The 11,118-nt window shown below is 39.6% G+C and overlaps 2 protein-coding genes across 2 annotated transcripts; both read left to right on the top strand.

The window, feature by feature from the left end:
* The first annotated feature begins 2,325 nt into the window (after positions 1–2,325).
* LOC138125729 (uncharacterized) lies at positions 2,326–3,659 on the top strand. Its single transcript, XM_069041181.1, has 4 exons — positions 2,326–2,587; positions 2,853–2,931; positions 3,227–3,410; positions 3,459–3,659. The coding sequence occupies exons 1-4, from the start codon at positions 2,446–2,448 to the stop codon at positions 3,618–3,620; spliced, it is 567 nt and encodes a 188-aa protein (XP_068897282.1). The 5' UTR covers positions 2,326–2,445; the 3' UTR covers positions 3,621–3,659.
* Positions 3,660–3,926: 267 nt separating this feature from the next.
* Positions 3,927–6,349, top strand: LOC138125728 (27 kDa hemolymph protein-like). Its single transcript, XM_069041180.1, has 5 exons — positions 3,927–4,718; positions 4,934–5,112; positions 5,415–5,691; positions 5,743–5,890; positions 5,943–6,349. The coding sequence occupies exons 1-5, from the start codon at positions 4,676–4,678 to the stop codon at positions 6,175–6,177; spliced, it is 882 nt and encodes a 293-aa protein (XP_068897281.1). The 5' UTR covers positions 3,927–4,675; the 3' UTR covers positions 6,178–6,349.
* The last annotated feature ends 4,769 nt before the right edge of the window (positions 6,350–11,118 follow it).

Here is an 11,118-nt window from a genome sequence, read left to right as displayed (position 1 = left end):
CGCAGTTTGCTTGCACCGTTGGATTGCCCTTGTCAAGGCGCTTCTTCTGAGTCGAAAAAAATTTATCTGGATTATTTCATTTTAGAGAAAATCGCAAAAAACCAAAAAATCCATATTTTTGGCTCCCACAGCAAAAAATGGGTTCAATGGCCGGAACTTTTACCATACCTGAATTCAACTGACCCTATACAATAACTGACAGCAATTTGGTTCGAATCGGCGACAAACATTTTTTCGAAAAAAACCATGTACCCCCCCCTTCTATATAATTTTCACTTCGGAAAATCATTTAAACGCCCATAGCTCCCTTATTAAGCAACAAATGGCAATGAATTTTGCACCGTTGGATTGCCCTTGTCAAGGCGCTTCTTCTGAGTCGAAAAAAATTTACCTGGATTATTTCATTTTAGAGAAAATCGCAAAAAAACAAAAAATCCATATTTTTGGCTCCCACAGCAAAAAATGGGTTCAATGGCCGGAACTTTTACTATACCTGAATTCAACTGACCCTATACAATAACTGACAGCAATTTGGTTCGAATCAGCGACAAATTTTTTTTCGAAAAAAACCATGTACCCTCCCTTCTATATAATTTTCACTTCGGAAAATCATTTAAACGCCCATAGCTCCCTTATTAAGCAACAAATGGCAATGAATTTTGCACCGTTGGATTGCCCTTGTCAAGGCGCTTCTTCTGAGTCGAAAAAAATGTACCTGGATTATTTCATTTTAGAGAAAATCGCAAAAAAACAAAAAATCCATATTTTTGGCTCCCACAGCAAAAAATGGAATCAATGGCCGGAACTTTTACTATACCTGAATTCAACTGACCCTATACAATAACTGACAGCAATTTGGTTCGAATCGGCGACAAACATTTTTTCGAAAAAAACCATGTACCCCCCCTTCTATATAATTTTCACTTCGGAAAATCATTTAAACGCCCATAGCTCCCTTATTAAGCAACAAATGGCAATGAATTTTGCACCGTTGGATTGCCCTTGTCAAGGCGCTTCTTCTGAGTCGAAAAAAATGTACCTGGATTATTTCATTTTAGAGAAAATCGCAAAAAAACAAAAAATCCATATTTTTGGCTCCCACAGCAAAAAATGGAATCAATGGCCGGAACTTTTACTATACCTGAATTCAACTGACCCTATACAATAACTGACAGCAATTTGGTTCGAATCGGCGACAAATTTTTTTTCGAAAAAAACCATGTACCCCCCCCCTTCTATATAATTTTCACTTCGGAAAATCATTTAAACGCCCATAGCTCCCTTATTAAGCAACAAATGGCAATGAATTTTGCACCGTTGGATTGCCCTTGTCAAGGCGTTTCTTCTGAGTCGAAAAAAATTTACCTGAATTTTTTCATTTTAGAGAAAATCGCAAAAAAACAAAAAATCCATATTTTTGGCTCCCACAGCAAAAAGATGATGTGAAAAAATCACAAGAATTAAAAAAAAATCACACATTGTTTCAAACTCGTGATCGAATTGTTGAAAAATAAAGGGTCCAGTTTCTACGACTTAATCTCGAGTCTCCTCGAAAGATAACTTATGAGTATGACCTTCACCTACGAAAACGAATATTTGAAGTGATTTGAACTGAAAATTACGCGAACAAATATGAATCAGTTTACGATTTTTTCGGTTTTATGTTCTGGGAACGATAAACTTCAGAAAACTGTTCGTCAATGGTTACCATCTTTATGTACATAAATGGCGTTTGTTGACATTACGAATGTTCCTTTCGTGGAGTTGTATGTCAGGCATTTTCTGTTGATTTAATTGTCTCTTTGCATGCAAGAAACTTGCAGGTTGACCACTCTAACAGCGAATCCACTATCATGCTATCTATTGTTGCGCTTCGTCTAACTTCCGGTCTTCTGTTCGAAATCGTACACCGGAGAGTCCCACGTCGGGCGAAACTCGCTCCGGTAAACCTGACACCGTCCCGAACCATCCGCAGAGGTGGAGAACGTGGGCGCGCTTGGAAATTTTCAATAACAACAAACAGACAAGGTATAAGCACCGGAAACCCTCCACTTCCGGCCCGATGAGTGGCGCAGCAAAATAAAAACGGATCTTCTAGTGGCGCTCCTCATTATACTCGTTCGTTTCTCAAGTCACGGCTTTGTTAGACTGTTTGTCTTATGACGTACTTAAGGAGTTCGCTCCATGGAAATGTTGACTTTGGATCGTCGACTAAATTACATTAACCGATTCTTCCCCTTTGGGACAATTCCGACGGTGTTTTCCTTGCGGATTACCGCATATACAGAGCGGCCACCTGTCTGCGTCACTTCCCGAAACAAATGCGATGACAAACACGGTGACGTCACTCCGTAGCGATGTTGTCTTCGGTTGAGTCGATCTGTTAGAATTTGTTAACGTTTTCAAACGGACGGGTTTTAATAAAAGTGGCGGCGCGCTCGCAAAATGAAGTGGAACAAGGAAATACCAAACAAAACGGAATTCATGAAAATCAACAGTTTTAATTTCATCGAATGCGAAAAGTTTCATAGTGAACTAGTGCACGAGGGGAATGCCGGCGAAGTGGAGCGGCGGGGGCCCGGAGGCGGTAAGTAGGGTGGGATCCACACGTATCCCAAAAAATACTTGTCGATTGGCGATTAAAAAATAAAATCACGACGCCCACTGTTAAGATTTCGTGACCAAACACATCGACCTTGATTTTTCAAAGCGGAGAAATTATTTTTTTTAGCAATTTGCGGCTATCGCTCAATAGCTCAAAGATAAGATAACGTTTGAGTCGGTTGTGACAACATCGTTTGCATGAATTGCACCGCCTCGTTGAATATTTACAAATACTGTTCTTGTTTAAGGTCAGAGAAAAGAGGTTAAAGAAACAAGGGGCCACGACCAGGAATCTGTTGCCACACAGTCCAAGGAAAACAAAGAGCGGTAATTTTATTTGTTTTGTTGATAAGAAAAACACGTATTGCGGGCTGCCTACACTGTTACGTTTTCTTTTTGCGGCTGTTTTTTCCGGCTTTTTTCTCCGGATCCGTTCAGTTTTGCAAAGAGCAGTCATGACAACCATCGAGATGAAAACTGTCGAAAATCGCAGGAAACTCGTCCCTGCAAAGATCAAACGCGACAGCAGCGACGAGTTTTTCGTCGAGAAAATCGAGAAAAACGTCCGGGTGTACTAGCTTGGGTCAGGAGTCCTCCACAAGTGTCTTAATATCTGTTGCAGGCGGACCATGACGGAGACCATCATCCTCACGAAGTCCATCACCGATTTTACCGGATCATCCCCTAAAAGGTACACCACGAAATGCTTCATTAAACCGGTCACGACCCCCGTCTGGTACACCGAATCGTTGTTGGTCAATATCGGCTCGACTCGTCGGAAATACGACGAAAAAATCTACTTCAAGGTGAGTCTCTAGGGGGTGATGACGCCGAATGTAACGTGAGGGTTGCAGGAGAAGCTGACGCCGTTCAAATGGTCCGAATCCATGTCCACGGAAATAAAAACCGGACCCAAATGTGTTTACTCGGAGTTGATCGCTCCAGTCGTATCGGATGGATTCCATTATGTGTCTCTGGAGCCGCAACAGCGACTGGCGAAGTCCACCGAATTGTAACGCTCAAATTAATGTAACAATTAAACGTTTTCGTCGTTATTGGTTGTTTGAAAGTTGCGCCATTCGGAGAAAATTGATCGGGGACGCCTGTACGTCAGGCAACCAGCAATACGATCCGGCTGGGTCAGCGGAAGTGAGGTTATGATGACACACAAATTCGAAAAGCTCGTCGATAAAAGTAGCTGCGACGCAATTTCCTAAATTTCGATTAAAAAATGTTGGCAAAATAACCCGAAATGTTCATAGATTTTGTGATTGTTAATACATTGTGCGATAACTCAGAAGTGAGGTTAGGTCGTAGATCATGTCCACTTGAAAATATGCAAATTTTCCAGTTTTAGGTGAACGCTGTTGCGTATTAGTCTCGTTCTGCTGATGGTTTTTAAATTCGTTTCTGTCCCAGCGATTTGAACGTGAAACAGTCCCGTTTTGTCTCCGACGGATATATTGGATTAGCGCCCCCAATTGAACGGCTTTGTGTGTCTCTGACCTTTAAATTATTTCCAATTTAAAAAGGTTGTCTCGGGTACAAGTGTCAACGAGACACCTGAACGATTGTCCCACTTAATCACGAACGTAATCAGTTGGATTTTTCTCGATCGGATCTCTCATTACGCACAGTAATCTGCTAATTATCGAAAAAGGAACGTGCTTTGTCATTTCCTGCGAAACTGGGATGACACACGGTGTTAGAATGCAACCTATCGACCGCACTGTCTCGATGCAACGCATAATTGCGAAATAACGTGCGTCTGAAAGTAGACACCGTTTAGAACCTTTAATCGCGATATCGATATTGAAATTTTCCGCCCATCAGGAATTTCAGTTGATGATCAGGCCCCACGCGCGTCATCCGGGGCTACTTCGTGTGTAATCATCGATCAACGTTCGCTTTTGTTACTGGAGATAAAGTACAAGTTGAAGTGACGCCGATAAAAGTAAAACCTCGAGCTGCGTTAGTCGTACCGTGGCGTTCGTCAGTGTTGTACGTCTTGTGACACCGAAACTCACCTGACCTAGGATCTAGTCGCGTGAAACTATTCGAAGAAGTGAAAATGCAACGAATCCTCACAGCCGTGGCCCTAACCCTACTCGTAGGTAAGCGCTAATTATCGGTACTACCATCGGTTTTCGTCTGTTAATCTCTGACCCGTTTAAAAAGCGAGGCCACATCGAGTTGGTTCAATAATTACCATAAATCGACGTGAAACTCGCTCGCTTTTGAACTTTGTACTTACCGCAAAAGTCAAAACGAAGATTACGAAAACAATGCAATAAACATGTTTATGCTCGAGTACCTACCGTACTTGCAGGTTACACCGTTTGTCAGTTGCCCGAGGGACTGGATGGCGTCCAGGATCAGATCAACAACATTGAAGGTTTGGAGAATTTCAATTCGAGTCAGCTTCCAACAGAGGAAGATGTAGATCGGCTCGTTAAGGAGAAATGTGAGAAGAACGGCGGCGGCGAAGAGGCCTTCAACGCCCTAAAGGTGAGGGTCTAGGGCTTATACTTGAATGGTTGGGCAAAAAACGCCAATACAAGAACTGGAAGTAGTTTTTATTTGTTCACGACAAATTGCAATTCGCAAAATATCATGAGGTTAGAACGGTTAGAAAAAATGGGGTGGGGGTTTAGAAGACGTGGTGAGTTGCTCAGCGGAGAAGAGAGAGATGGGTGTGTAAGAGCGAGAAGGACCGGAATAAGTGTGGATGTGTGAATAGGAAGAAGAAAATAAATGCGGAGAGCACGACGAATGCAATGTGAAGCTTTATGTGTCATGTCGGTCTGCAGGGGCAAAAGGACGAGTTGAGGGCCTGCCTCGAGGCCCACCTGAACGCGACCGTCATCCAAGAAGAAATCGAGAAGTCGAAGAAGACGGGCTCGATGGACGAGGTCTTCGGTAAGTACTGCAAGAAGTACCCCGAAATTTATGCCTGCGTGGAGAAAGTCACCGACAAAATGAAGCTGTGTCTCGACCCGGCCGAGCAAGAGACCATGAACAAGACCTTGAAGATCGTCGGCGAACTGAAGGAGTTCGTCTGTTTCAAGGACGGGGATCGCATCGCTAGTGAGTGACTTTTTGGTCGAGTTTTTGGCGCGACTGATCGCATTTTCGCAGTGTTCATCGCCGAGGGCGGAGTCGAGTGTCTGGAGTCGCGGAAGGATGAGTTGCAGGTGTGCGTCAACCAGACGGTGGGCTCGAGGATTCCCACCGACATGTCGGTCAACAGTCTGCCGGCGTTTCTCTTCACCGATAGGGAGTGCAAGTGAGTGGTTTTTGCGTAAGGTTTTTTTCAGGCTGTTTGTTTTTGTTTGTAGTGATTTCGATACAATCAGGACTTGTTTTAATGATGAGTTGGAGAAGTGCAAGGATAGCACTCCCGCCAATATAGTGGATGCGTTCTTCAAGTTCTTGAAGAAGCACATGCCTTGTGATAAAAATCTCGGTGAGATGGAACCACTTAGCGAGTCTTCCACCGGCGCGGCTAGCGCCATCTTTGTTACTTCATTTGCAACGGTAGCGGTGTCTGCTTTGATTTCCAGATTTTTGTGATTTGTCCCAGTTTGTTAGGATTTGCACCTTTCGAAAATATTTATTGTCTGTGGTTCATTCCAACTGTTAGAATAACGTTATGAAAGAAGTATTCAGCGGTCGCTGTGTATGGTTGTTGTTAAATATTATATTTTTATATGCGGTACGTAATAAAGATTTTAAGTAAAACAGATACATATTTTTTTGAAAAAGACTTACTCGTGAGACCTAAATCTTAACTCCTTCGCCGATTACTACGAATTATGTCGGTGTGGGAAAGAAACATCAAAAGTCCGTGTAATGAATATAATGTACATAATTACTTCCAACATAAATAAAGTTAAGTACCTAATTGGATTGATTTATTTTTGCCGCAAAAAGTTGTTATAACACCGATTCAGTTTGGATTTGAAAAAAAATTACATTCCTTCCGAGTTTTTTTCACTTTCGCTCTCCAAAGCGCTTCTTTTGCGCTGACAATTTAATTCATACACTAAAAATCCCATAAGCACCGGTGTTTTTGTCATTATGACAGCGAAAAAAGTTTGCCCTAACTTTTCCAGCGACAAAACAGAACCTAACTTTTGAAAGCGTCTGATTCTAGTAGGTCTGCATCATCGTACTTTTCCGTATATATTAAATTGTCTTACCGAATTACACTCCAGCTTTTTTTTGGGTCGAAGTAAACGTGACATTTATAATTCGAGTTTTGTTTGACAATTAAACTCAAAAAACAGCCAGAAAAAATTACTCGTCCTACGGACTCGTAATTTTTTCAGAGGCAGTTTTTTTCGTTAAATTGCCAGGCAACAAAATTCTCATTGAAATGTCAAGTTTACTTCGACAAAAAAAAGCTTTCGTGTAAAGTGAAAAAATTTGACATACCTAACTCGATTTTGCAAAAATATATTTTTTTCAGACTGATCGTAGTGTAATGCAGAACAATGATTCTGGCTTCTGTGGAATCCTTTCGTCAAGTTCTATCACGTAGACCACTTTTAGTTTGGATTGATTCAGACTGGAGATGATTGAATTTTGGACTTTGACATATGTCAAACATAACCTTAAAATTTACAATAAATTAATGTCTTTTAAGACTTTGCCCAAACGAACACGAAAAATGTTATTCAATACCTATTCGTGCGCTGTCAGTTTTCAGGTATTCGGCCTATTTTGCAGCACTTGGCTGACGCCTCGTGCTTCAAACTTCGACCTCATACCTGAAAAGTGATCTGACAGCGCTATTCATATGAAAATAAAGTCCATTCACGTTGGATTTTCCTCTCAAGGTCAAATAATTAAATTTTTTGGCTCTGTAATTATAATTTGTTTCAAAATCAAAAATCCACCAACAACCACATTCTACCTCGAAAATACAACCGACAACGTCGCCGACTTTTGTTTTTACTGTGTCTGCAAGTGTCAGAAAAAAGTGTGGTTATGAAAAAAAACTATTGGACAGTCGTTTTGGTCGTAGTTCATCATTTAGTACATAATAATTATTTTGTTTTTCATAAATAAACTCAACAGTTCAATGTCAAATTTTGGCGGAAGGTTGAGCCAACCCAAAAAAATTAAACTTTTTCTAGGGATTTCTTTTTTTCTGCCAACATCATTCAACAGGTGGTGGATTTTTGATTTTGAAACAGATTATAAGATTATATGTTTTGTAAATAGTGACATGCAGGTAAACACCGTAGAGGTTGGATTGAGCATTACTAAATCGCATTATGTTGGTTAGCTGCATGTCACTATTTACAAAACATAATTAGGGCCAAAAAATTAAATTATTTGACCTTGAGAGGAAATCCAACGTGAATGGACGTTAACTTGCAAACGGCCGGTCAGGCCGATAACAGTTTTTTGTAAGAGTTGTTGTTATCGAGGACGATGTCGGGCTTCGCTTTCGGTTCCCCCTTTTTTCTTTTTGATTTTTGTTTTTGAATCCCATTTACTTTTCGAGAGGTTTCTTTTTCAATCCCGGCGATGGCACAATCCTTCATTTTGCACGTAATTAATTAGTGTGAGAAACGTTTTTTTTTGTTGGAAATTACCAGATTTCATACGAATTCAGTTAAATTTACAATAACAAATTAAATAAACAATATCAAAAATACAAAGTCAATTAAATTTTTACCATTCATCTATGTTTATATCTATGTATGTTTCAATGCAAATGTTTCCACTGTGGACTGTGGAAAAAAAAATATATTTTTTTTATATTATTAATTTGTTCGTTGGTAATGGAAATAAAATCCACAAAATTCCAAGAACCTTAAACTCTTGCTTCAACATGTACACTTCGGGGATTGTCATCACCGAATTAACATTGAATTGAGGATGTGCGCTTTCGCACTGACATTTATAAAATCTACAAAAAGCGTTTCCGTCAAGTTATATTTTTTGTTCGATACCTCCCTAGAAAGTGGTATCCATGGTTACCAGTGGGTGAAGGTTTCACTTTCGCTCATTCTCTTTCGCTCACGCATTTTCGCTCACGCATAATTGAAATTCGATTTTATGAAAAAAAATTTGTATATTGAAAATAATTACATACCAATATTAACTATAACAATTCATCATTTTACGTAATTCCGGATTCTGGATTTAGTCGAACTCAACCGAGTACATGGCGGTATTTAAGAAATTTAAGTAATTAACTGTTAAGGGACTAAATTCGGCCACTTAACTATAAGTGACACTTACGCAAAGTTAAGTGTGATTTTCTTATGGTGCAACAGAATTATACACACTTAATTATTTAAGTGTTACTTAAGATTTAAGTTTCGCTAAGTAATGTTGGTGCAATCGGCCCTTAAAAGTCCCATTATCCCTTAAATGCTGGACAGCATTCACAAAGGTACGTGGACAGGGAACTTGGAACTTGTACCTACGCCTGGTTGCATCAGCATTTGATAAAGCTTCCCCGTAGATGAGCACCATGTCTGTTAATTCTGCATTAGTGTACTTCACCATTTTTAACGATAGTTACGGGAAATTCACTTTCTAATAAATTGTAAACTCGCATGCAGGTGAAGGACGTGACTAAATTGTGTCAGTAAGTTTTTGCAAGACCTATCCGCTTGGGTTTTTGCCGTATTTACTTTTTTTGCGTTAACGTTTTTCGTACGAAGCCGTTGTTCTTTCACCGTCCCATTCTAAACGAATCGATGACACGGAATACGGTGAAAATAAATTCGAGCATAAATTTGAGTTTTCGAAAAAATGGTAAATAGAAAGTAATTTGTTTTGATGAGTTCTATCACCGTTTAAATTTTCCTAATGCATTTCAATAACACGCTATACAGCGTGAATTCGAAATGCGTCCCAATCTGGAAACCCCAGGATCTTCAAACCAATTGTAAACTCCCGTGCATTCAGTTTTGGGCTATAGATCCGCATAAGGGCAGAAAAGCCATGTAAACTTCAACCACAAAAGTTAAGTACGCCACTGATCACGTTAGGACGGATAGTAAGATTTAAAAAGTTATCGAGTGCAACGCAAAAAAGGTGCAAAAAGTTTTTTTCTCTACCGGTTAGAAATGTAGGCTGTGGATACCTGATTTGAGGTGAGAAAATTCAACTTTCTCGTTAAGGTAAGAAAGTTAATCATGAAATGTTTATGGTAAAACTGTTCCAAAATACAAATGTCAAAAGTGTCAAAAGTGCAATAAGTTATTGATAAATGAAAGCCAATTCAATAAAGCAAGTTGGTAGATCAATGATCAATCATATAATCTGGAAAATAAACAGATAAGGTAGGTAGGTTGATTACTTTACCCTGTTTATTTCAAATTTTCGAACAAACGTCAAATCTTCAAATGCGATGACAAGATAATTAAACAAATAACCCAGCCTACTATTCAATTCCCAAAATTTTCGTTTTAATCAGGAATATAACCATCTTTTTTTGACTTTTTTCAACGAAGTTGTGCCGGTAGGGAAAAAATAGTATTCAAACCTTGTTAAGAAAGTGCCCTTGCAGACCTTAGGCACTTACAAACCTTGCCTACGGCTCGGTTTATAATCTTTGCCTGCGGTCTGCAAGAAAGCACTTTCTTACCTTGGTTTGAAATATACTATTGTTACGCGGGTGCTAGTACCGCGTGCAGATTAGTTGTCATCCATCAGTGCGACCTTCGGCTCTATTGTTTGGTTGGAATTTTTTGTCTCAGTGTGTCATTATCATGGAAAATTATACTAATGGTACTTTGTTACGGAAATGTAGATGGTGTTGGCTTAAGGGCACAAGCTTTGTATGGCGAAAAGTTTCCGGCGCGTCGTGTTCCGGATTCGCAAACATTTCTGGCTGTTGTCTACGGGAAAATGGTACTTTTCGATTGCATTCGTCAGCGTCAGAGTTTTATGAATGATTCGAATGTGCGTCGATCAACCTGATTTTATGCGAATAGTGTTGTTAACGGAGTTTTTAACCCATATTCATCAGCGCAAATCCCGGACGATGCATCAAATTTTGCAAGGGTTCGGGACAATCGAAGGGCACAGGCGTGTATTAGAAATCACGACCGACATTTTGAACATTGTGTCTAATAATTCTAAGTACGGTAGTTGTGGTTTTTGCTTTGACTCTTCCTTTCACTTGGTTTTCACTCTTAACGTTACACGTTTTTGCGGCTGTGTGTTTAAAGTGTTTTTCGGTTATTTCATTTCATTCAAAACAAGGTTTTGTCGCTCTCGGTTTTTGAATCGTTTTTCCGAATATTCATGTTTCGATTTATAAGAACTTTCAGAAGCGTCTCGTTCGGGATGGAATTAAGTTTAATTGGACTTTATGAATTTAAAATGTTTAACCACATTTTCGGTTTATTCACTTCCTGAAAGTCCTGTGGTTTTAAGATTGTGACGTATTTCGAATTCACCCTGTATAAAAGTTTTATTCATCAATATAACCAATTAAATAAACAAATAACAATATCAAAAATACATATCATATACAGGGTG

This window comes from Tenebrio molitor, chromosome 3 (assembly GCF_963966145.1).
Source record: "Tenebrio molitor chromosome 3, icTenMoli1.1, whole genome shotgun sequence".
NCBI classification, from domain to species: domain Eukaryota; kingdom Metazoa; phylum Arthropoda; class Insecta; order Coleoptera; family Tenebrionidae; genus Tenebrio; species Tenebrio molitor.
Note: the sequence above shows the minus strand (reverse complement) of the source record. Positions and strands in the feature narration are given on the sequence as shown.

Coding starts and splice junctions, on each gene's coding strand:
- LOC138125729 (XM_069041181.1), top strand. CDS start 2,446: ATGAAGTGGAACAAGGAAATACCAAACAAAACGGAATTCATGAAAATC. Junction 2,588..2,852: donor GCGGCGGGGGCCCGGAGGCG/GTAAGTAGGGTG, acceptor TTCTTGTTTAAG/GTCAGAGAAAAGAGGTTAAA. Junction 2,932..3,226: donor TCCAAGGAAAACAAAGAGCG/GTAATTTTATTT, acceptor TATCTGTTGCAG/GCGGACCATGACGGAGACCA.
- LOC138125728 (XM_069041180.1), top strand. CDS start 4,676: ATGCAACGAATCCTCACAGCCGTGGCCCTAACCCTACTCGTAG. Junction 5,113..5,414: donor AGGCCTTCAACGCCCTAAAG/GTGAGGGTCTAG, acceptor GTCGGTCTGCAG/GGGCAAAAGGACGAGTTGAG. Junction 5,692..5,742: donor GGACGGGGATCGCATCGCTA/GTGAGTGACTTT, acceptor GCATTTTCGCAG/TGTTCATCGCCGAGGGCGGA.